The sequence below is a fragment of the Arvicanthis niloticus genome, chromosome 2, assembly GCF_011762505.2.
Source record: "Arvicanthis niloticus isolate mArvNil1 chromosome 2, mArvNil1.pat.X, whole genome shotgun sequence".
In the NCBI taxonomy this organism is placed as follows: domain Eukaryota; kingdom Metazoa; phylum Chordata; class Mammalia; order Rodentia; family Muridae; genus Arvicanthis; species Arvicanthis niloticus.
In genome coordinates this window covers 89,628,101-89,654,721 of record NC_047659.1, presented here as the reverse complement: position 1 = coordinate 89,654,721, position 26,621 = coordinate 89,628,101, and the positions used below count along the sequence as shown (strand labels likewise).

The 26,621-nt window shown below is 42.7% G+C and overlaps 1 protein-coding gene across 1 annotated transcript in view; it reads left to right on the top strand.

Annotated features, from left to right (window-relative positions):
* Positions 1-26,621, top strand: part of Gpr176 (G protein-coupled receptor 176) — a 96,568-nt gene continuing 69,947 nt past the window's right edge. Inside the window, exon 1 of the mRNA XM_034496246.2 lies at positions 1-789. Within this exon, the coding sequence (XP_034352137.1) occupies positions 621-789 (169 nt within the window). The 5' untranslated portion in view covers positions 1-620. The remainder of the gene's footprint in view (positions 790-26,621) is intronic.

Genomic DNA, 26,621 nt, shown 5'->3' with positions numbered 1-26,621 from the left:
GTTCGGGCCGCCTTGGGCAGGAGGGATTGGACCCCAGCTGAGCGTCCGGGAGTCCTGGCGCTCAGCCGAGTCTGCGGGGCCAAGCTGGGGATACTCAGGGCCTGCTGCCCAGCCTTAGCTGCCTACGGGGTCTAGCCCCCACCCTTTTAGCTATGATCACTAGACTGGGGCATTTCATGGGGTTTTGCATCGCCCCAGCCTCGAAGCCAGCAGCATTGAAATATAGCTTCAGCCAAATACTCCCTTCCCAGTAGGGAGAGAGGACCAGAGCGTGCGCGGGGTCCTCCGCAGCCACCGATGTGTGTGCTGGTGGGCTTGGCCGCACAGCCTGCCCCCCTCCCCTCGGGAGGAGGGCCCAGAGATGCGCTGTGACCGTGCCGCCTCCATGTGGCTGCTGACGGGCCCAGGGGAAGCAGGCATGGGGCGCGGCCGCGCCTCCCTCCCACCCCTCCTCGCGGACCGCTGGCTAGGCAATGAGCAGACGTGAGGGGCTAGCGGGCCGCCCGGCTCTGCAGGACGCTGCCTGGCTCCCGAGCGTTGGTCTCTCCGCGCCCGGGGCTGGAACGGTTGTGAGCTGGGCTCAGAGGCCGGGCGGGCGAGCGTAAGCCCCCGGCTTAGCTATGGGGCACAACAGCAGCTGGGTGTCACCGAACACCAGCCACCCGCACAACACGTCGGGCGCCGAGGCTGGCGCCAACCGCAGCGCGTTCGGGGAGCTGAGCGAGGCACAGCTGTACCGCCAGTTCACCACCACCGTGCAGGTCGTCATCTTCATTGGCTCGCTGCTCGGTAAGCCAACCAGCGGGGCCACCAACGGGCCGGGCTTCCCCGAGGACACAAGAGTTGCCCTGGGGTGCGGGGTGCCTGGCCATGTGCGGGGGAATTGAAGGAGGTTTAAGTTAAGCGAGGGCGATCACCTCCAGCCCAGAGGCTGGAAGCAGAAGAGTTGGGACAGGGCTTCTTTTGGCAGGATGGTACCGTACAGGGTTCTGGCGAAAGACCTGTCCAGACAACCTTTGCCCAACGCTTCTGACTCCGCGCGTCACCGCTTACCCTCTGGTGCTCAGGAGCATCGCTGCCTCTAGCTCTTGTTTACAAATAGGAGCAAGGATTCCAGGGGAATTTGTTACTGAAGAAGGAATGTTAACTCGATAAGTCAAAGATGTGTTTTTGCGCTACTATTTCCTATATAAGATAATTATTTTTGAAAGAGCTCTATTTTACGTGTCAGTTTTGGCTTGTTTCTAGTAACACAGACCGGTTTTGTTTTGTTTTTTTAAAGAGCGTGTGAAGTTAAACTTTACATTGTCTTCAGATAATTTTACAATCTCTGAGTAAAACAAAACCCACTGGGCTCCTCCACCTGTTTTAAGGGCATAACAGAGATAAGAAAAAAAAATGTCTCAAACCATACAGAATAGATTATAGATTTCTTCGCTTGTTCAGAAGTAATTAAAAAGAAATAAATTGACCAAAATGCTACCCGGTTACAGGACACTGAACCGGTTTTCAAAAAGAGCTGCAGGACCTAAGAAGGATGAAAGAATTACTGTTCTTGTGATTTCTTGTGCAATGGCTGGTAAAATGTGTGTGGGCTACCATGAGACTCACCTTTCCTTCCCCTACTCGTAAATGGCTCTTGCTCTTTAAACAGTAAACAGTACAATCAGACTGCGGTCCACTGAGGTTTGCAAGCACACTGGATACTAGCAAACAGACTTGAATTATCTGTGGTGACATTTGTAAGATTGTGAAAAGATTACAATTTATGTGTGGATGTTGTGGAGAAGAGAAGTCAAAGTTTCAAAGTCAGAATAAATTATATTTCCTAGACACTTGGGAATTTCCATGGAAACCAAGATATCTGAGATATTAAAAGACTATATTTGGAAAAAAATAACGTTTGGAATTTCCCTTCATATTTTCTCAAATTGTCATCATTCTAACCCATTGTGTTGTAATAGCTTCCCCTTTTTGTCATGGAGCATTTTTCAGCTGTCTCTGTGATGCTGTCTAGATGCGTGTTTTCAAGTGGACTGCTAAGTGCACATTTACACAATAAAAACCCATGTTCCAAATATTTCTGAGATTTATTTAAGAACTAACTAACTAACTAACTAACTAACTAAACATTTACTATGCAAAAATACTATGCAAAGAGTTAAATTCCAATATTGCTTCTCTTAAAATGTACGTTAATGGGAAAGGCAGAAAAATGACTTTGGAGCTTTCAAATATATATATATCTTCATATACATATATGCTTATTATATCCATATATACATATATATGCACACATATAAATATATACACACATATGTAAAATAGCTTTTCCCCATGGCAATTTTGGTGTTGAAATTTTTTTATGGATTGAATCTAAAAAGTTAAGTATTACTGGAGTAGAAGATAGATATTGTGTCTACAAAAGACATAGTGAACAGTGGGCATTGAAATGCTATTTCTGCTATCTGTATTTTTCTCTCTCCTGTCTTTCCTTGAACTGGATTCAGGAACTTTTAGGTAAATTGGCTCTTATTTCAGTTCTTTTCCACACAGCACTTGTGAGTGACATGCAAAACTGCCTTCATGGATAGGTCTAAAAAAAAAAAAAAAAAAAAAAAAAACCTCATTTCTTCTTAATCTTTGGTTATGCCTGACTAGACCTACTAAGAAATCTATTTGCTCTATTCTATTTCCAGAAAATACAAATATAGACAACATTTCATGTTTCCTTGAAAACAGCTGAATTGTAACATTGTAGCATTGTCCTGTGTGCTTACTCTTTGTGGGTGTTCTTGATTCATTGTTCTAGAAGGATCTGATCCGTTCAAACAAGTCTATGTACATGAGATTTTTCCTGGAAACGGCAGTTGAGGCTCAGTACTTACAGTCCAAAGCTATGTCCAGTTACATGCAGGTCATGTACACTTGAGACTATAGCTCCAAAGTCCACAAAGAGAGGGCAGCCATGGATCAGCAGCAGGAGGAAGGTAAAGTCTTGGGAGGATGGAGTACTGTCTAATGATAGATTAGCCATGACTTAGTGTGCCTACTTCTCATCTCAAACACAGGCAGATGAGTTGTTCTTTACTTATTCTCTCTGAACAAATACAAACACTGTACATATCCTCCAAATAGATTTCTCTTTCCTGGGGCTCCTAAGACTCATTAGTACCCAGGAATACTTCCCTTGCACTGCTATCTTGTAGAACTTTAAGCACATTTTTAGTGCTCTAACTGGAAAATGTTGCAGTAACTTGGGATAACTGTAATATTTCAGTCATAGGAATATTATTTACTGTGCCGAAAATGAGTCAAGAATTGCTCGAATAATGTGCCTTTGGGGGATCTGAGTAAATGAGAGTTTCTTAGCCATTGTGATACAACATCTTGGGATGCCTTCAGTTACATGGGAATCCTGGAAGAGAGCCACATAATTTAGGTCCTCTAGTAGGTGGCTCACACCATCTCTAGAGTCAACAATTAGAAATGAAAGACTCAGTAAGATTTGAAGTGACCATTTCCAATAAGATAGAACTCGGAGGGCATGGTGGCCCACACACTTCATCCTAGTGCTTGGGAGGCAGAGGCAGGCAGATCTCTGAGTTCCAGGCCAGCTTGGTCTACAAAGGGAGTTCCAGGACAGCCAGGATTACACAAAGAAACCCCGTCTTGAAAAACAAAAACAAACAGACAAATAAAAAACTGAACTCCACAGGACTGATGTTTCTTTTCCCAGTCTCCTTGGATCCACAATGAAAAGGCCCACAGAGGTACATTTCTCTTTGTTGCTTTGACTCAGAAAGGTCAGTAGTTATGACTGACTATTACTTCCAAGCTACTCCTACCCAGAGCACTTGTCACCTGTGCCTGTTTTCCTTGGAGGCATGGGAGACATTTTTAAAAATGAATTTCCCATTCAAGTCACTACTGCAAACAATAACCAGCATGTAAGTATTCTACACTGAAATTTATCTTAAAGTGTTTTAAAATATAGAGCTCAGCTTTTCTTCCTCCTGCCAAGCCATTATGTATAAATGGTTCTCATTTTTAAGTTGGCCTCCTTTGCCAACTGTTATGCACTGAATATTTGCCGGATACCCATAGTCTCCTGCACTCATATGTTGCAGATAGACCCCCTGTGTGAAGGTCTGTAAGAAGTAAGTCTTTTGGAGAAAGTTTAGATGAGATCAGGTTTAGTGCCAAAGGGTCCACAGACTCTGTCTCTTCATCTTGTGAAGATGTAGGAGGAAGGCAGTAGTCCATAAATCAGGAAGGGGGCCTTCCTCAGAACCTGCCCACACTGCATCTAATCTGGGACTTCTTAGCTTCCAGAATTGTTTAATACATGTTGTTCAAGCCACCCAATCTATGCATTTTGTTTGTTTATTTTTTAATGACAGCCTGTACAGGCCACTATACTTAGAATGGTGTATCATGAATCTCCGTGAAACTGATGACCACAAAGTTCTCTATCACCTTTTGTCTTATTCTTTCAAAACAGGGCCTCTCACTAAACCTGCAGCTAGGCTGCTGGCCAGGAAGCCCCAGCTATCTTCCTGTCTCTGCTCCACCCCCACCCATGCCCACACATAACTAGGATTACAGCTAGGCATGTAATAGCTTTTGCATGTGTGCTATGATCTGAACTCAGGTCCTCATGCTTTCAGAGTAAACACTCCTATCCACGGAACCATCTCCATAGCCAAAGTATCCATTTTAAAAGAGAGATAAGAAGAAGGCACATGCAGCTCAGTTAGGTAGAGTGCCTGCCTAGCATCTAAGAGACCATTGGTTTGATTCAAACAGTTGGAGATAGGGTGAGGGGAGGAAGGGAGGGATTGGGCTTGTTGAATTTGTTCAACACATAGATGATAAACACCATTTTTCCTTTTGTTTTTTTTATAGTCTTCCAGCAAAATCACATGGCATACAAGTGATGTTCATTATACTTAATAGAAACACATATTTGTGACTTTGATACTAGCTAGATGGTTCTTAGGGTTTCCAAGTTAAATGTTCGACAAGTGATGTATTATGCTAGCTTGTGCTCATAATTCATAATTATATAGAATAATTTTTGGTTAACCATAATTATAGACAATAGTAACATAACACCAGCTACCTTACATCTATATGCTGTTTCTGTTTTGGCATGTCTAGAAACCTGTATAGACTACATTAAAAAAAACAAAAAACAAGGCATCCTAGTGAGGTGTGGTGTCCCACACCTGTAATCCCAGGATTTGGGATTTGAGAGGTGGAGGCAGAAGATCAGGAATTCAAGGCCAGCCTTAACTATACAGTGAATTCAAGGCTAGGCTGAGTTGCAGAAGCTCCTGCACACACACACACACACACACACACACACACACACACACACACACACACGGGGTGATGAGGGGAAGGGAAGGGGAGGAGGTTGAAGGAGGGGTGGAGAGAGAGAAGAGAGAAGAGAGCCGAGAGAGAGAGAGAGAGAGAGAGAGAGAGAGAGAGAGAGAGAGAGAGAGAGAGAGGATGTATATCAAAGTTGACTTAAAGAGTCAGGGCATGGCAGGGTCAGTAATTAAGTAATTAGCCTGGATAGTTAAACCCAATATACTGAGTCCATATGCCCCATCTTTGATTTTCATGATAGAAGTTTACTCCACCCATTCTCCTCCCTCTGTTCGTATGCTTGTGTGTGTGCATGTGTATATACAGGTGTGTGTGCCTGTGAAGGCCAGAGGACAACCTTGGATATCACCCTCAGGTATTTCTATCAGCTCCTTTTGAGACAGGACTTCTCACTGGCCTGTAGCTCACCAACTGGGCTGCACAGACTGGCCAGTGAGCCCCAGTGAGCCCCAGGGACCTCCTTGTCTTGGCATCATGAACTCGGGATTTACAAGTAACCTTCGGCTGGGCAGTGGTGCCGCACGCCTTTAATCCCAGCACTTGGGAGGCAGAGGCAGACGGATTTCTGAGATCAAGGCCAGCCTGATCTATAGAGTGAGTTCCAGGACAGCCAGGGCTACACAGAGAAACCCTGTCTCAAACAAACAAACAAACCAACAAACAAACCCAAGTAACCTTCACTGTGCCTAGCATTTTTATGTGGGTTCTATGGATTGAACTCAGGTCCTTGTGTTTGCAAGCATTTTACTGACAGGGATATCCCCCTAAGCCCTCATTTTTCCATTTGGTTTTTCTATAGTATGCCAAGCACAGAAACTCCTTCTGATCTTCATCTGAATGAAGGGCTATAACCCTTTGCTGCTCTGTTTTTGGCCTGCTTATGTATAATAAGACAGGAGCTTGTGCAACTCAGCCTAGCCTTGAACTCACTGTGTAGTTAAGACTGGCCTTGAATTCCTGATCTTCCTGCCTCCACCTCTCAAATCCCAAATCCTGGGATTACAGGTGTGGGACACCACACCTCACTAGGATGCCTTTTTTTTTTTTTTTTAATGTAGTCTATACAGGTTTCTAGACATGCCAAATCAGAAACAGCATATAGATGCAAGGTAGCTGGTATTATGTATTCCCACTGTTTAATTCTTCTTGGAGATTTAATTCTCTGTTGAAAACCATTTTAAAAAACCCAGCACTTTAGGTAAAATTAATGTGCTACAGAGTTTACCACTCAGTGGTTTTTAGTATATTCACAGAGTTGGCAATCTCATTGTTATTTAATTTGGGAACTTTTTTTAACTTTTCACAAAGAAAATGTGCCCATTAGCAATTATGCCAATCCATTCAGTACCCAGAGTTGTAGTAGTCACTAATCTATTTATGTCTGTGTGGATTTTCTGTTATAGACATTTCATATATTTGAAGTCAAATGTGTTGTCTTTTAGAACTGGCTTCTTTTGTTTGTAATATTTTATTGTATTGTTAGGTTTCATTTATATTGTAGTGGGTATCAGAATGTCATCACTATTATTTATTCTGTCCTCATGGTGCTGGTGAACCTAAGCCTCCTGTGTCCTAGGCAAGTCCTTTCCCACTGAACTGTATTCCTTCTCAGCTCTTACTACTTATTAAAAGGTCATTGAATTGGGGCCAGCCAGATAGCTCAGTAGGACACTTGCCGAGGAGCCAATGACCTGAGAGGCAGAAGGAGAGATCATGCTCTTGCAAGTTGTTCCTTAACTTCTACACATGCCTGCATGTGCAGACATGGTACGTATTCGTGTATGTATCTGTGTAAATAAGTAAATGTAAAAATCGCTAAGTAGCATCTCATAGTCTTGACTCAGTACATTTTGTGCATCCATTCATTGTTTGATGGGTGACTCGCCTATTGACTGCTGTGAATAATGGTGCTTGCTATGAATATTCAATGTGTAAGCTTTCCTGTGGACGTGTGTTTTCAGTTCTTTTGGACATATACCTTACACTTGAATGGCTGGATTATAGGAGAAGTCTTATGGGTATCTTTTTATACTGTAATATATGTTATAGTTTGTCATTTTTGTGTACCCACATTTTAATGACTTCAGTGTAGATTTCCCTAATGGCTAATGACAGTAAGCATCTTGTCATGTGCTCATTACCCGTTTGGGTATCTTCTTTTTACTAGCATCTATTCAGATCCTTTGTCTTTTTTGTTGAATTGTAAGGAAACAGTCAGAACACCAAACCCTTAGGTAATTTGCAGATATTTCCCCAGCTCTGTGTGTTGTCTGTGCTTCATTTTCTTGTTGCCAAAGTCATAAGTTGAAGAACAAATGAAACACATTAAAAACAAAAATTGGGGTGATTGCCCAGACGCCTTTAAACCAAATTTAAATTGCTGTAAAGTGGCATGGTGAGATTTGATTAGAATAAAACTGTTCTGTGAGATTTTGGAAAATTGGCAGTTGAATTGGAAAAGAAAGCACAATAGTGGGAACTCTAGCCTGAAAAAATTAAAGATGTATATACCCATATATACATTATATATACATTACACACACACACACACACACACACACACACACACGGCATTATATATAGATGTGTGTATGTGTGTATATATATATATATAATCTTTAATTTTAATAATATATGTATTATTTTTTTACTTTGTGAGTATGTGCATTTGTTTGCATGTATGTGTACCATCTGTGTGCCTGGTGCCCATGGAGGCCAGAAGAGGGTATAAGAACTAGAGTTACAGACAGTTGTCAGCTGCCATGTGGGTACTGGGAACTGAAACTGGGTCCTCTGCAAGAACAACAAGTGCTCCTAACCACTGAGCCATCTCTCCATCCCTTTTATATTTCTAATACTGGATCAGGTTTGACATTTAAAATAAACTATAATTTTACATCTGTATTAAATACTCTTGTATCTGTGTAGCCATAATCCGTGATAGAAATAACTCCATATGGGAACGGGAGGAGAAAATTTGCTTTGTCTCATGGTTTTTAGAGGGTTCGACCCACAATGTCAGGGAAAGCGTGATGGCAGGAGAGTGTGGTGCAACCTTTTCATATCACAGCAGACTTGGAGGGGCATGACAGGAGCCAGAGGCAGAGCATAACCTCCAGAAGTCTGTCCCTTTCTGTCAGCTAGGTTTTGCCTCCAAAGTTTTTAAAGCCTCCTAGAATCTGCCACCTGGGAAACAATTGTTCAAAATACAAATCTGTGTGGAACACTTCAGATTTTTCAGAAACATTCCATGCCTGGCCTCCAAAGGCTCATAGCTATCTCACAGTGAGAAATGCATCTAGTCTAACTTCTGGAGTCCCTAAAGTCTTAATAGTTCTAGTACTGCTAAGATATACACGTCCAAAATCTCTACTGAAATTCAAGACAGTCCCTTAGCTGTGAGCCCCTATTACATCTAAAAGAGAGTCATGTACTTCTAACATACAGTGACACAGAATTCCTATTCCAAAATGGAGGAATAAGGGCATAGATGAGACCAAAGAAAGGCAAAGCTATTAGGGTAGAATTGATCACTTTAGCTCCATGTCTGATATTGAGAACATGTGGCGTCATGATAGACAGGCTTGGGTACTTATCTCCTCTATAGCTGTGTCACATGCAGTCCACATGGCTTCTTTAGTTGGGGTATGCAACTTGCCTTGGCAAATGCCCCATGTTCTTGGCATCTTCAACATCCTGGAGTCTTCATTCTAACTTAGGCTTTGCTCTCACTATGCTTTATGCATAGTCCTCTCAGGAGTTCCTTCAAAGAATTTAATCTTGCTACATTGCCTGACTTCACTGTCTTGTCTCCTGAATGTTGGTGGAAGCCAGCATGACCCTGTAACTCTTGTATTACGCATCCTTGCAAAACCAGTAACATATATGAGATGCCAGTCTTTTTTGCCAGTTTGAGCACTCGCTTTGGCCTCTTGGACCATGGCTACAGTGCCCTTTGGGTGCCTGAGTGGCTGAACTATGGAAAACTCTTCTCTACTGTGCTGGCTTTGGTCATGGTGCTTTATCACAGCACTAGTTACCCTACCTAGGACACCTAATGAGCTCTTTTCAAAGTAGGGATCCCATGACAGTGCTATCTTTTTATTGTGTTACTTTTAAACTTTATTTTTATTTATGTGTATGTGTGAGTGCTGGATTGTCTGTCTGTCTGTGCACTACAAGTGTGCAGGTGCCTGTGGAGACCAGAGGAGGGCGCTGGGATCACAAGGACCATCGTCACTGGCTGTTGTGAGCAACCCCAAATGGGTGCTGGGAACTGGCACGAAACCCACATCCTCTGTAAGACCAGCAAGTACTCTTAACTGTTGAGCCTCCCTTGAGAAAGAAATGCTTTTAAATGAGTATAGTTTTACACCCTGGAACCTATGATGGGTGCTGGGATCTTTCCTGTTCCTGGAATGCGCACAAAATATCTTTCCTGTTGTTACGGTGTAACACATTTGGCTTCTTGTAGCCCTTGGGTTAGATGGAGAGCCCACAACTTGAGTGAGACAAACTTAATTTCTCAAGGGAGAAATGGAGCAAACCTGAGATTGAGGTGGGGTATTTTTAGCCAAAATACTTTAAAACTCAGTTTTAGCCTTTGCACTGGAACTAGTAACCATTTATATAGCTGACCATTTCCAGGACCCCTCTTTGAGTTTAGATCCGTAATTTAATTGTTTAGTTGTGGTATGTGTAAATTTGGTTTTCTTAAAATTCCACTATAGGCATTATATTGTATTGCTAAGAATTAAGAGGAGAATAATTATGAATAAAAACTTTCTTAACATATTCTAAGGTGTGGGCAAAAGTCAAAAAAACCAAGCTAGAGTCCTGAGCCCTTCCCTTTATTATTGTATCTGTTAAAACAAAAAAGTAACTCCTCCCGTAGCACACAGACTTTTCTTGTTAACCTACACTGAAAACGAGAGTGAGTGTCCTCAGGAAATTTGGTCTGTCTGTCTGTCTGTCTGTCTGTCTCTGTCTCTGTCTCTGCCTCTTTGTCTCTGCCTTTCCCTTCCTCCCTCTGATGGTTTAGGCATGTTTGACTTACCCACCAGCATGGTAACTATCAAGCAAGATAACTTACAGCAGCCTCACTTTCACACAGAGCGTTTTAGTTTTTGGCACAAACCATGTTATTTCATTCTGTCATGTTAAGTATGTAAAATGATGCAAGGGATTTTTTTTTCTTTTTCTTTTTTTTTTCTAACTAAATATTTTCTCTCTAATAGTACAATTCAAAAGTTCCAACAGCAAGTAGCTAGAGCTTGCCTGCTGGAGACAGCAGAGCTGTGTTAGCTTTCTGTCACTGTCATAAAATGCTCAAGGTTATTAGTCTTATATGGAGGAAAGGTTTGTTTGGATCTTGGTTTTGGTTTATGGTTGTTTGGCTCCGTGGTTTGGGGCCTGTAGTAAGGCTGAACAGTGAAACAAAGCTGCTCATCTCACAACATCCAGGAATCAACAGACAAAGGAGATGCTGGGGTCCCAACATCTTCCAGGCTATACCCTTAGGACCAAACTTCTTTTCTCTAGGTCTCATTTCCTAAAGATTCTACCCCACCCAACAGGGCTGCAGGATGGGTACCAAACCATCAATTTATATGCCTTCAGGGGATATCCCAGATCTAAACAACATCAAGATCCCGTTGTCCAAATAAGAGTCATATAGTAAAGAAAGGTGCTTACTTGCGAGGAGAAATTGCAAAAATTTCAGGCTTTACAGAAGGGAGCCCTGTCTTGGCAAAAAAAGCATGTAATAGGCATTTGATAGAAAGCAACTCCAGATTGTAATTTTCCATTGCTCTCTTTGGTGATAGCCCCTCAATAGTTGTCTTGTCTAGTCCCACTCTTACCCTGGGAGAGAGAGTGAGCACCTGAGCCAGCCTTGCTGATCCTAGATCATGTTTACTTGTCCACGGTGATTATTATGTCAGGACTAATATGGGATGCATGCTCTATATGTCAGATCAACCAGGGTGCTTAATATGGAGTCATTGGTAGAGAAGCCCTCTTTCCCCAAGGGTTTGGCAAGTAGTCCAATGTATGCTGAAAGCTGTCTGCTTTTAGGTTATGAGGCTATCGGGAGAAGCAGATGTAAGGGTAAGATGAGGAGAGAAAAAGGGAGACAGAATGAATGTGCTCTGGTACCGTTTGATTCCCTGGAGCTCTGGAGCCTAATTCTATCTCTATATTTTCCAGTTACACAAACCCCCAAACTACAAATCTTTTTTAAAATTTAAACGTGAGTTGAGCTGCAATTAAGTTTACGGAAGTCACATAATTCTTTTCCCTCATTTGGACAAAAACAGTATCACAGGGCTTAGTGGCTAGTTGAATAGCACTAACAGCCAGGAAGGTCTGCTGCTGCAGTGGGAACTAGAGGCCTTGCATGAGCAGCATTGGAACCCGGAGCTGTGAGAAGCCATCAGAAGCTAGAGAGGCTCTGAGGATGGTCAGGCCCAGCAGAGGACAAAGTCAGGGGTAGAGGTCATGCCAGGCTCTGAGGGTCGGTCATCAACACAGGAATGTAGTAATGCTAGAAACTGTGGGTCTGGCAAGAGGTTCATGGCTTCATAGAAGCAGAAGCCCAGAAGTGATTCATTGAATCAGGAAATGTCTTAGCTACTCTCTGGAACCAGCACACAGCCTGTAATATTTTTAATCTTCGTTTAAATGCTTATTTTTACTCAGCAACTTTTCACACGTAAGTATCACTGATAGTTAATATAAAAGCCCAATAATTAGGAAAGAAAACCTAGCTGTGTTAGAAAAGGGAAATTGCCGTCATCATCAGCTGTAGCTCCCCAGAAGGCCTCCCGGTTGGATGGAAGCTGGCTTTTGCATTCTTAGTGTTTCCAGCCTCTGACTGGGGACAAGGCTTAAAAGTGAGGCATGAGAATGACAGCCCTCACTGTAGTCGTTCTGAGGCACCTGCAGGAAGCCCTGGACATCTGGCAGGCGTATGGTTGGGGAACACACTGCCTTGTGTCTTCTGCTCCCTACGGCCAATATCCAGCAGGTCACTTCTGTGAGGCTGAAATGAGTGTTGTCAGCTGAGTAGTGCCCGGGGCTTGGCAGAGAAAAGAAAGCTTTGCTAACAGGAGATTCACTCATCCAAGCACAGAGAGGAATCTGGGCAGGGCTCTTTACCACAATGTCAGGTTCAGCAGACAGTACAAAGGCAGAGAGCAAGAAGCAGGAGTGGGCCAAAACAGAGGCGGCACACACCGCCTGCACCTGCTCTTGGCTTCTTTGGCACATCAAGTTCAGTCCAGTGGACAGCTATTCCTGGATGTTCTCTCTGCCATGGAATATTCTTCTCTGGTTGTTTCCCATCTTTCCTCTCCCTTCTCTCATACACAGCACAGGCTACTCTTGAATTCTCAATCTTGCTTTTGCCTCTCTCACCAGCATGACTATCTGCCCTCTTGTAAGTTGCAGCTCCCACGTCACAGGGCCCTTCCAGTGCACTTATCTATGGAACTGTCTCCACTTCTATTATATCTGACCATTTGTAGAAATTGTTTCCCCAGAAATGATTGTACTTGTGTATTATCATGTTCTGTGTGAGGACAGGCAAGCATTACTGTGTCTCTGATGTCTCTCTTGTCTGGAACATTGTTGGTATTCAATAGTAAGTGATTTGAAATATTTGTGAGGACAAACAGTTAATTAACTTCTTTCCTGGTCTGCCCGAGACCTAGGAACACATAGGAATGATAATGAAGTTTACACAGCCAAGATTCAGATACATGAAGCCACGTCCAGTGGACTGGAGCAATGCCTTCTAAAGTTGCCTAGCTGGAAGAATGGCAGCTCTTTTTTTTTTTTTAATTTTATTTTATATTTTATTTACATTTAAGATGCCATCCCCTTTCCCCATTTCCCCTCCCTAGAAAACCCCTGTCCCATGCCCCCTTTTCCTTTTTGCTTTTATACAATTTTTTAAACATGTTAATTAAAGGATTTATAAGTTTGGTAATGCTCAATCGGAAGCGTAACCCAATACCCAACCTAGATATAAAAACTATCTTTGACTGGTGGAGACCTGTGAACATCTGCCTCCATGCCCCCTCTCTCTTTCTCTCTCTCATCACCTAGCTTCTCCTCTTCTTCATCTTCTCTCCTTACTCCATCTCTTCCTCTCAGTACTCCTTCCCACTTAGCTCCTCCTACATATCACTCTTCCTGTTAAAGTAAAACTTTTCTCTCAAAATACAATTAGAGCATACTTATTCCTAATTGTACCAGTGAGGTACAAGGTAGTCCTAATACCCAGTCCATCATTTTGTTGACTAACCAGAACCTCTGTCATCTCTTCTATCTTCTAACTAAAACACTTACTTTTGATCTTTTGATCCTGGCTTTTTTTTTTTTTTTTTTTTTTTTGGCTTTAGAATGAATGTCAGCTGAAAACCACCTACTCAGATCTTTTCTCTCAAAGTAAATAGCCAGGATTGGCTATGAGACTATAGGTATTCAACCCCATCAGAAATCCAGAATGACTGAGTTAACTGAAGTTATGGGAAGCACTAAACATAGCTTCTAAAACTTAGCCAATTTATAGAGACTGCTGAACACCTGAAAAGCCCCTATACTACAGAACGTTGGAGCATCAAATCTTCAGCCTTCTGGCCCAGAGTCATCTGACAGACCTTAGTGATGCAGGATTATTAAGGGCTGATTACTCTGTCTAGGCAGATATAATCAGTCGACTATTCTGCATGTGTGTCCTTTTCTGGACAGTAATTTGTCTGTAGATGGAAAGAGGCAATTCTTGCCTAGTGGCTGTCACCACACAACTGGAGTAACTCCAAGGATGCTCAATTTCTTCTTAGAATCCAAGACAGGAAGCTGTCAGGAGCAGACAGGTCTCTAATCAATATGAACATTAATATATAAATATTTGTAACGTCAATTCTATGGACTTCTGATGTTTTGAAAACCAACTATCCATGTAAGGTAATCTGGACTGTTGTCTGTTCACTCCTCTCAGCCATTTCTAACTAAAATATGGGAAACCTCCTAACAATAAACTCAAAGCCATGAATTTGCTACAGTCCCTTAACTCATAGGTTAACCGTCCCAAATCAGTTAAAAAAGTTAAAGAAGGACTGGGCCTAGGCCTTGTATTCCTAAATGTGTTATACAGGCACAATGCCCATGAAAGTATCAATATTCATCTCACTTTTATATTTAATAAGAGGCTCGTACCAATGAAAACCTTAAATTTGAAATCAAAGTAAATTTTGTACCATTTAAGAAGTTATAACTTCATCTTGATAATAATTATACAGATTTCTATCAATAGGTTGTGGCTATGCAGTGAGTCCTAGCTAATCCTCCCTGTTCCAACAAAACCACTACTTTTCCCTAGAAAGACAGACCATTATTAACCACATTAGTCCCCAAGCCCAGGGAATAGGGGCGCTGACTCTTCTTTAACCTCTCAAGCTGATTAAGGGCGTTGAGATTTTAGAAGAGGGGTGGGGGAAAAAGTAAGTTGATAAGCCTCTGATGCTGTGTCTTCACTGCATCCAGATGGAATTCCAGGACATCGGAGGTTTGGGCAGGTCTGCTCAGTATGCTTGATGAGTAGATACACCAAGGCTGTGTATTCTGCTCTGCAATCTGTGCCTTCCCTAGGGTGCCTCCGGACTCAGTTTCCAGGGGGGGAGCAGATCAGCTGGAAGACTGCTCGAGCCACCGGTATCCGGGCCAGCGGCGGAAGGGGAGTGCATGGCAGCTCTTTTGATGGGAAACCATAAGGAAAGGATTTATGGCCCGATTTAAGCTAGAATGAATCTATGAAATGACACAGTGTGAAACAGGCAGAGAGAGGTATGTGAGAACATCACTGCAGATGCTGGGGTCTGGGATCTTAGGCAAAACTGGAAGGATTGCTACAAGTATTCTGAAGTCACAACATTTCCTATGGCTGAGGCACAGAGTGACTGACAGGCAGATGTTGTCAGCAGGAATCAGACGACATTTGGCTATCTGGGCTTTCAAACATGGCTCCTGGGTGTGTGGGATAGGAGTGGGCTTTTTGTGTTTTTATCAAATGTTAGGAAACCCCGTCTACCTGTATACCATGGAAGCTTAGCAGCGGAAAGGGCAGTCAAATAAGAACCCCAAATAGTGGAATATCTTCAGTCTAGTCAAGGTAGCTGGCAAATGTTTGAGCAAAAGTATGACTTTTGCACAATGAAAGTAACCGATTTACAAATGAGTTGATGAAACATTGCCTGTTAGTGGGATGTGTGTCTGACAAAGGCTGTTTGTCGCTTGCTCCGTCCACTTGTGCGTACGCAGCTCTCAGTCTAAACAAAATAAACCGATTTTACTTGGGCATAATTATAGATTCCTATGCAGTTGCAGACATCTGGGCATGGTGGTGCACACTTGTAAACCCAGGAGGTTTGCGAATTTGAGTCTAGCTTGGGCTACATAGCAAAACCATGTGTTCTTTACCCCGTTTCCTAATGACAGCATTTTGCAGTACACAATCAGTGCAAGCCCACATGTGGGGCTTGTGTGTGAGGTGGGGGTCCAGTGTCACAACCAGGATCTCACCGCTATTTCTGTCACTGCAAGGTTTCCTCTTGCTGTACTTTTATAGCCACCCCCACTTCTGTCACTGCTGCCGTCCTTGTCCCTGGCCACTAGTGTCTTCTCCATTTAGGTGGCTTTTCCATCTCAATGACATTATATAAATGAAAGAATATCTTACATGACCTTTTGCAATTGGCTTTTTTTTTTTACTCAGTCTAATTTTGGAAAATTATTCAAATTATTGCATGTATAAATAATTTATTCTCCTTTAGTTTGATTCCACTTAGATGACCTTTTTGGAGGAATGAACCACCCACACTTCCTTGGTCATTTCTAAGCCACATACCCTCTGCGTGCTGTCAGATGAAAGAGTCAAAGTACCAAACTCCATTTAAAACAAAAGGCTCCTCTGTTCATGAAATCCCTAGTCCAGGCTTGTTGCTTGGGAGAAGACTGAAGTCGGATAGCCAGATGTGAAGTCACATCTGGTTCCACCCTCATCTCAAGTCTCTGGCTAGGTTTTCTTGGCTGAGGTTTGTGGTAAAGGAGTGGATAATGGAGAGAGATATAGATGGCAGAGAAATGTTTCTCATTAATGCTGTTGTAAGTGGTCCATAGTTTCCAGGTTTCCTTGACAGTAGTGATCTCCACCATTATCCCCAGGTAACTCCGCCAGCCATCCTCATCACTACTGGGGTTATGTGCATGGTGTGTTACATGGGTCCAAATGCAAGACCTCATGTTTGTGCAGCAAGTACCCATCACCACTGAGTCATCTCTCCAGTCCTGAAGTCTGCACATTCCTTCCCAAAGATCTATTTTGAATTATGTGAGTGCATGTGTGCACCTGTGTGTGTGTGTATGGTTGTGTGCACCTGTGTGTGTATGGTTATGTGCACCTGTGTGTGTATATATGCTTGTGTGCATGTGTGTATATGCTTGTGTGCATGTGTGTGCCTGTGTGTGAGTATATGCTTGTGTGCACCTGTGTGTGGGTATATGCTTGTATGCACCTGTGTGTGGGTATATGCTTGTGTGCACCTGTGTGTGGGTATATGCTTGTGTGCACCTGTGTGTGGGTATATGCTTGTGTGCACCTGTGTGTGGGTATATGCTTGTGTGCACCTGTGTGTGGGTATATGCTTGTGTTCATGTGTGTGCCTGTGTGTGAGTATATGCTTGTGTATGAGTGTAGGTGTGCCCATGGAAGGCAGAAAAGGGCATCAGGTCTGCTGGAGCTGGAGTTACAGTTGGTTGTGAGCCAGCTAGCATGGCTTCTGGATACTGAATGCTGGTCCTCTGCAAGATCAAGCACTGCTAAGCACTAAGTCACCTTTCCAGCTCAGGCTCTGACACCTCACTGTACAATGCTCCGTTCCATCTGGTGTCTTGGTTACAGTTTCTCTTTCCAGTCACACAGCACCATGTTAATTTAGAAAAAGATTATATACTTAAAACTTGAAAGGCAAAGAAACAATCAATCAATCAATCAAACAAACAAACAAAAACCTTGAAGTTTCTAGGGTTTACTGCCATTGCTTTAAGTTCTGGAGCCGAGACACTAATTACCCTTTTAAAAAACTCACAGATGGCACGGCCATTGCATATTTTATATCAACCCAGAGGTTGATCTTTTTGTGGCATTTTTTTTTTCCTCCTCCCGTTTACGTGGTTTCCATTTACAAACTCCATGATACAATGAGATACACTTTTCAGAACCCCACAAAGCTTGCAGTTTCCACTCACACGGTCAGGAATCAAGAGTGATGATTTCTCCTCCAGTTTTTACTGATCCTGTGAGGTGACCTCTAGTGGACCTAATATATCATCAACAGATAATTTCAGGTCATCCTGCCTTCTCCAAAGTTCAGATAATTTATTACTTGTTCTGGATAAAGTAATTGGAGAATGCCTCGTATTAAGAATGACTTTGTATTTTCTGAGGCAGGATATTTGAGGGCATCTCTGCCTTGTGTGCTTTAAATGTAAATGCTGTTGGCTCCCTGGTTTCCCCGGCATCCTTGTGTGTACTCATTTGCACCTTTAATTACAGCTACATTTTGTTGGGACCTACTGTGCTGTTTCTTAGGACCAAAAACACTTTCTGCAGCTGCTAAGTGGAAAGGAAAGAATAACTCTCCAAAGTCTATGTGAGTGTGAATTTAATTTCCAGGAACACAAAGTTCAATAGAGACTCACACAGAGACAAAATAATCAAATTTCAGTTCCTAACCCCTCTCATCGATTGACAAGAATAGCATCTTTTATGTTTGCCCTGGTGTTTCTGTGGCTTGCTCCCAAGACTGTAGATCGTTCACAGCAACGATCAGTCTGAAAATGAAGCCTTCAGCCTGTGTGACAGGGAGGGTGAGGGACTGGAGGGGTAGCTGTCTGTTTCTCTGTGGGATGCTGCCCTTGTTAAGATTGGATAGGACTTAGCTCTGAAGAGCCCCCAATCATTTTTCTTGTTAGTAACAACTCAATGGGCTCTAACTGGTGAGAATCATAGTTGGGAAGAAGGGTGAAGTCTGGCCTGGTCCTGTTGCTGAGCCAGATGGATGCCAGGTAAAACCGTTCCTTTGTGATTGTCAACAAAGCCTGAGATTCTTGGACGTAGGAAGCCCTGGGTTGTATCTCTAGCCCCCTATAAAGTGAGTGTGGTACTTCTATAATACCAGAAATTATTAGGAGGTGGAGGCTGGGGGTTCAGAAGGTCAGAGTCTTCCCATGCTACATTGAAAGTTGGAGGCTAGTCTGGGGTACATGAGACCTTGTCTCAAAAAAGGTTAAAAACCTGTTGGTCAAATATCTGTTAAAAATACAGGTTCCTGGGCTGGTAAGATGGCTCAGCGGTTAACAGCACTGACTCCTCTTCCAGAGGTCCTGAGTTTAATTCCCAGTAACTATATTGTGGCTCATAACCATTTGTAATGGGACCCAATGCCTTCTTCTGGTGTGTCTGAAGACAGCAACATTGTACTAACATACATAAATAAATAAATCTTTAAATAAGAAAAAAAAAGACCTATCGGTAAATTGTAACAAAAAAAAAAAAATGGGGGGTGGGGAGAAGATTCCCGAGTTCTCCTAACAGAAATTCTATTTTAGTGGGTTGTTTTGGTCTCCTAGACTCTGTTGTTTTGCTGGAGACACTAAATGATTTTTAAACAGGTGCTTCACATTGACTGAGGGATGCCTGACCAACTTCTCGGTCTATTGAGGTAGCAGGTAGGTATCGACGTCATCCCCCACCCCAGCTTATAGCCCTGTGAGTCTAATGATGCGGGCAAACATTCAGAGACTAGAAGAGAGAAAGTTGGTTATTTAAGGGATCGAAGTCATTAGGAGATCTCCGCCCTCTTCAGGGAGTAGACTTATTTGTATCAACTTTTTCTTTTAAACATAAAATGGGGAAGGGAAGGCATGAGAAGTTAGTCTGGAGTAACTGGTACCAGTTTTGCTATGATTTTATTTTTATTATTTGTGTGCACATACATCAGAGGTCAACCTTAGTGTCAGTCCTTAGGATCCATCTACCTGATTTTTAAAACAGAACCCCTCATTGGTCGTAGGGCTAGGCTGGTTGGCCAAGGAACTTCAGAGACCTGCCTTTCTCCTCCTTCCCGGTACTGGGATTATGAGGTAATGTACTGACTGAGTGTTCTATTTCCTATGTTCTGACTGAGTTTTCTACTTCCTTTACCCAGACTCTAATGAGCAGCATTACCTGAAGGCTCAGGAGAATATAAGAAAACCAGAGAGACTCTAATATGACTGGGCAGGACCCCTTCAAAACTTGATGGATGACATAATTGATTTTCCAAGCCCTGTTCCTGCTAACTATCTCTGTGATAATCCCTATCCTGTAAATAGTCATTAAGTTACTTATTCAAAAGGCAGGAAGGGAGTTCTGACGTTTGTTTGTTTGTTTTTTTTTATGGTGAATCATTTTATAAATATTGTGTTGGATGACATCATTATCTTTTCATTACTTCGGGTGCCTTGGAAGCCTCATATCTCAGCATGGATGACCAGATGGGCTACTGGGCTGTCAGGAGCATGGTGGAACCTCCTGAAGTGTCCTATATACTGGAAAAACCCTGAATCCTTCTTTACTTGGTAAAATTTTTCTTGGTAGAATTTTTGAATTCACAAAACTTGGTAGAATTTAGAATTCACAAAACTTCAATTGATCCAGATACCACCCCAATGGAGTCTGGTCACATGCATTCTGGATTCTTCTCCCCTTGAACCATTTCAATCAAATTTATTTCTACCATCTTCTGGGACTGTAGTCAAAGATTGTTTTCAGCTGGGCACAGAAGAGATTGGAGAGGGCATGTGGGTGATCAGAAAGAGCAATTAAGGGCTATTTGGCTCTGGGGAGAGTTGTGACAGATTTAGCCTGCAAATCTGCTGCTGGAACATAGGCAACCAGGGAGCAGGTGGGCAGCTTTGAAAGTACATTTCTCTGTGATTTGCCTTGTTTATTAGGCCTTTTTATTGTTGGTATTAGACATATTTAATTTGGACTCTGGGACCTTTGTGTATCACCTCAGGCCATGAGCACAAAGGCTAGTTTAAATCTCTTCTGCCCTCTTTGAATCTCAACATGAGTCTTAAATGACGTTAGATTGTGGGGAACTTGGCTTAACTGCATTTCATGTAATACTGTTGACTTGTGCTGATGGTAACTTGTTGACCCATTGAGTTAACTGTTGACTGAGTCTTTATTTCATGTGCTGTTGTTTTGCTTCTCTTTCATTGGCCTTGTCTTTATTAGATTTAGAAGGTCAGATTAGCACTTTAATCATTTCTTAACCTAAATTTAATCACAACCCCCCCCCCCCAACCCCCGGGATAAGAGTTCTCTGTGTGGCCCTGGCTGCCCTGGAACTCAAGGCTGGCCTTGAGCTCACAGAGATTTACTTGTCTCTCCCTGACTAATGCTGGGGTTCAAGGCATGTGCCACCATGCCCAGCTAGTCACAGTATTTTAATTCCTTTAACAACCTTTTAGTTTGGGGCGGGGGATAAGGGAGGATCTATGCTATGTGACAGTATTGCTCCCAGTGAACTTTCCGATGTGTCTTTTATATCTTCATTTAAATAATTAGTTAAAAAGGGTTAGTGGTAAGGGAGCAAGATTGCCTCTCCAGGTTGATTTTAATTAATCAGTCATAATCGTTTGGGAATAATTGTGAAACTAATTATGAATACACAGAGTATTACTACGATCCAGCTCATATTGGTTTATCTTGTTTACAAAAGTACTCTGATACATTTTGTCAGAGACACCACTGAGTGCCAGATGTTGTGCGTTTGCTGTGTTTTTTTAGGGTTGTTGGTGTAGAAGGTGAGAAGGATGTGCTATGGCCTGTCCTGGGGTAGTCACATTCACTTTAAATGACTGTGTGTGCTTTCCTGCCACACACCGATACTACTGTCAGGCTGACCCATGTGAATTTTGTTCTATTTCTTTCTTGTTCCTTCTTTCACTGTCTTTAGTTGTTTGCTGTTCTATTTGTGCTTCCCATAGTTCCTTGAAGCTTTCCAGAGTTGGTGTGCAATAGTTCTCACATTTCAGTGTGTAAAGGATCTCTTAAGTGAAGATTCTAATTCAGGAAGTCTGGGATGCTGCACTTCCAGCAAATGTCTAGGCAGTGTTGACACTGAAGGTGCTCAGACTATGAACTCTGGGCATCTAGAGGCTAGAAGACGTGGCATTCCAGATAAAAGTCTGAGTTTGAGTTGGAGGTCAGAGTTTGATGCCAGTGTCTCCTTCAATCAGTCTGCACTTTATTTATAACTGGGGGTTCTTTGTTGAACCTAGATCTCACCAATTTGGCTAGTCTATCTAGCCAGCTAGGCCTGGGGATCCCCTGTCTCCACCTCCAGCCACCATGTCTGCCTGGTCTTATGTGGTTGCTGAGGATCTGAAATACTGGTCCTCCCATTTGTGCAATAAATGCTTTATCCAGTGATAGTCGCCCCAGCTCCAGTGCTCTTTCAGTATATACAAATGAAGCAGTTCTTTGTCTTTTGACTCATCTTCAAGGCTGCTTGCTCCTGCTGCTTGCTCATCCCTTGCCCTGTCTCCATGGTGCCTTTCTCCTTTCTTCCATTCGTGCCCTGGGAAGAACAGCCCTATTCTTCGCCCCTGTTTCATCCCTTTCTGATCCCCTCTTCAATCCACCAGCCTGATCATGTCACTCTTCTCTTTAAAAGCTTTCCCTGGCTTCTCACCCTCTGTAGCTCTGTATAATGACATTCTTAATGGGGCTTCCGCTTCCCTCCAGCCTGCTCCTTACACTGCAGGAGCTCCACACTCTAGTTCATTCTTACCGCACAGCAGTGTGGTCGCCCTCCTTGCTGCTCTGCCTTAGCATCTCTTGTTCCACCGTCTGCAATAGCCTTTTTAAAAAAAAATCCTTAATCACTTGACTAACCCCTCTCATTCTCTGTATATTCCTCTCACTCTTTCATTCCTAAGAGTTTGCCTCAAGTCTCAAAAGAGACTTTGAACAGTAGGCTTTTGAAGAGTTTTAGAACTTGGAAGGCTGTGGGAGACTGGCGAAGGTGGAGTAAATGCTTTTTGCATTGTGAGGTACCCATGAGCTCTTGAGGGTAGGGGTAGAATATTATAGTTCAGATCTAAAGTGTTCCCTGCTGGCTCTCAAATGAAATGCTTGGCCCCTGGCTTGTATAGTACTAGCAGTGAGAGTCTCTGTCTCTGCTTGTATTTATTACTGAAATAATTCAAGAACAATTAAAAGGGGTTCTTGTGTGTTCCTTCTAGGCTGCAGCTATAACGGTGGGTTATGATGGAAGATGTGTTATCTCAGCTTCTCACTGAAGGGTTTAAAGGGACTGAGTCACTCTGTAAAATCACCATAAATCTTATTTTAAACAAAGGAAGGCTTAGCCATCTCTCTGTGAATGAAGACAAAGAAGAACAGTTTAAAATGAATTTATCAGTGTATGAATTACTCTAGCTTATCTACACGATATTTGTTATCTTCATGGGAATGGATTAGTAACATTTCATCAGAGGTGAATATACTCATTATGTAAGCTTGGGACTTCAGTATCATCTTGCGTCGGCTGCCCTTCATAGCTTTGTTGGCCTTCAGAGTGGTCACAGACATCACCAAATTAATTTGGGTTTCTGAACAGAAATGGAGGGTAGAGGAAGCAAGCTGACAGCTGCCTGCAAGGGTGCAGATGTTGAAGCTGGTGACTGATTAGCTGACCATTCATGATACAGTGTAGAGGCGCAGGAAGCTGAAATAAATTAAGACCCAGAGAATCTAGGCTGTGGCCAAAGGAAAATTTTTGATAAAGCTTGAAAATATTTTTCATAGCTGTGGTCATGATCCCCGAGGCAACAAATGCCATTTGCTGATAGACAGGTTGCCATGGCCCTCGCTGGTCAGAGGAGGGTTGGTGAGAGGAGACAGAAGGGCTATCAGATGTAACTGGCTGTGCCTTTTGTGGAAGCTCTAGGGATAGGTCTTAATCCTCTGGACACAATAGACATTTAATGAGTGTATATAGAATGAAATATTTACAATTAAGGGGAGCACCTATGTTTTATAATGAGGTTTTGGGCCTTCTGTGTCTCATAGTGACCTGGATTTCTGTGCTGCTTAGACAGCCATGTGAAAGGAATTGCCAGCTTCATTAGGATGCCACAAGTATTGATCTAATATCCTTTCCTCCTGGGACATGGGGCTGCTGCTGAATTATGTTCTAGCTGAAATGCCTGGAGTGGGAACTCAGGCCTCTTTGCTTGTGACTGATTTCCTGGCCAGTCTGTTTCTGGGTCTATGCCACCCTTCAGCATAAGGCATTAGTTTAAACTGAGCTCAGCCTCCAGTCGGTTGTACCAGAATACCAAAGGACCACAGCCTGAGCTGGAGGCGATATTTTGAATCGTGGAAGTTCCTAGTCATAACAGTTTGTTTTGTGAAAAAGCACTCAGCCATGCCAAAGCAATTCTTTTGAGTATAATGTTCCTGAGACAAAAATAGACTTTTACACAAGATCATTGTGGGTAGTGCCTCAGGGGTTCTGGAGTCAGAAAGCTTTAGGGTTTAATCCCGCCTCTGCCACTTGCTGACGTTTTTTTATCCTTGGGTCAGCTTCTACTTTTTAAAACTAATTTTTAAAAAATTGTAATAGATAAATCAGGGACTGGGGAAATTGCTCAGTGGGTGAGACTGTTTGCCATGCAAGCATGAGGACCCAAGTTTGAATCTCCACTACCCATGTAAAAGCTGTGTATGACCCTGTGTGCCTGTAACTTTAGTGCTTGAGGGCAGACTGGGTGAATCCCAGGAGCCCATTGGCTAGTCAGCTGGCCTAGTAGAAACAGTGAGCTTTGGGGTCACTGGGAGAGCCTGTTCTCCAAAGGAAGGTATGGTAACTAGATAAAGTGGTACTGCCTTTAATCCTAGAACTTGGGAGGCAGAGAGGCCTCCTGTTCAGGACCAGCCTAGTCTACACAGTGAGTTAAGGCCAGCCAGGAATATATAGTGAGACCCTGTCTCATTAGATAATCAAAGAAACAAATTAATAATAAGGTAGGTATTAATAAACAACTGACCACCCTCCTTTTGTCCCCGAATGCACCACGTGCAGATCACATACATACACATTTAATAAATGAATGAGTGAATGAATGAATGAATAAGGTGACATTTCTCATCTTATTTTTTCCATTTCCAACATTCGACTGTGTATAGTAGGACCACATTCATTTTCTAGGATTATAGCACCAAACTGTCCCAAGACAAATTGGTCTAAAACATCCAAAATTTGTTTTCTCAGCTTTGGGAGGCTAGAACTCTGAAATCTGGGTGTGAGCAGGGCTGGCTCCTTCTGAGAGCTCTGAGGGAGAGTACCCTGCCTTGTCTCTTTTTCATGGCATATGGCTTCTGTCATCCTTAGCTTGCCTGGACTTTAGCTGTGTCCCTACATTCTCTGCTTCTGTGGTCACATGGCCTTCTGCCCAAGTTGTCTCCTGCCAGTGTATGTTCCTTCTTATAGGAACACATGTGCATCACACACACACACACACACACACACACACACACACACACACTTCACTTAATAAACAGTCTTTATTTAGTAAATAGACCAGGAAATAATAGAACAGGGCTCACCTTATTCTACTATGACCTCACCTTAATTTAATGACATCTGTAAAGTATGACTGTGTTCACAGCTCAGGTGGGAGGGGTTAGACAGAAGAAGACTTAAGACTTGAACATAAACTTTTTGAGGGACAACTGAACCTCTTCAATGGTGAACTCACCAAGTTCACATAGAAATTCACAATCTTATTCCTCCTTTCCTCCTCTCCTCCCTTCTCCTCTCCTCTCTTCCCCCTCCATCTTTTCTCTCCTCTTCTCCCCTTCTATTCCCTCTCCCCTCCTCTCCCCTTCCATCCCTTCTTCTCTCCTCTTTCATTCCCTTTCCTTTTCTCTCTTCTTTTGTGGATGGTGTGTGTGTGTGTGTCTTATGTCATCCAAGCTGACCTCGAGCTTGCAATGTAGTGAAAGATGAGCTTGAACTCCTGATCCTCCTGCCTCCACTTCCCAAGGCTGGGCTCAGAGGGTATATCGACTCCACTTGCTTTCCCTGTTGTCTTTGACTTGTAATTATCAAGTCATTGACTTAATCGTTGGCTTCCCATTGCCTACTGTATTTTGTATAAGTTCCCTGCTTTGCATTCCCTGAGTGAATTTTTAAAGTCATTATATCTAATGAGCACATATTTATAGGATGCCATGTGATGTTTTCATACATACATACATACATACATACATACATACATACATACAGTGTTCAAGTCAGAGTAACCAAGATAATTTCTTATTGTAAGAAACTGTCTTCCCTAACCTTGACTCCTTTCTTTCTTTCTTTCTTTCTTTCTTTCTTTCTTTCTTTCTTTCTTTCTTTCTTTCTTTCTTTCCTTGTTTCTTTCTTTCCTTCTTCTTAAGATTTATTTATTTTATGTATACGAGTACACTGTCACTGTCTTCAGACATACCAGAAAAGGGCATCAGATCCATTACAGATGGTTGTGAGCCACCATGTGGTTGCTGGGAATTGAACTCAGGATCTCTGAACTGCCGAGCCATCTCTCCAGGCCCCCTTAACTCCTTTCTTTGTGCTGTTAACTCTATGTAGAAGGCCTTCTCTCTTTATGAAAGTCAACTTTCTTTTTCTTAAGGGTGGGGGTTATGTTCTGTACTTCCTTATTTTCCTATAGCACCTCCCCATTACTAACTGCTTATGTGCTCAATAAATATTCTGATTAATTTTCTGGCAAGGCAGAAATATACAAATTATAGATTGGAACAAATTAGGTTATAGTTTCATCCTCTTGACCTCCCAAATTTAAGTTGCTTGGAAACTGATCTATTCTGACAAATTAAGTTGTTCAATAGACTATTGCTTTTGTGTTTATCCCATCCAGATATTAATAAGGCCAGGCCCTGTTTAGCTTCCAAGATCAGCAAGATTGGGCACATTCAGGGTGGTACAGCAGCAGACTTGCTTTACATTTTTACCATGAATATCAGCACTGTTGTCTTCCTTCCCTCCCTCCCTCCCTCCCTCCCTCCCTCCCTCCCTCCCTCCCTCCCTCCCTCC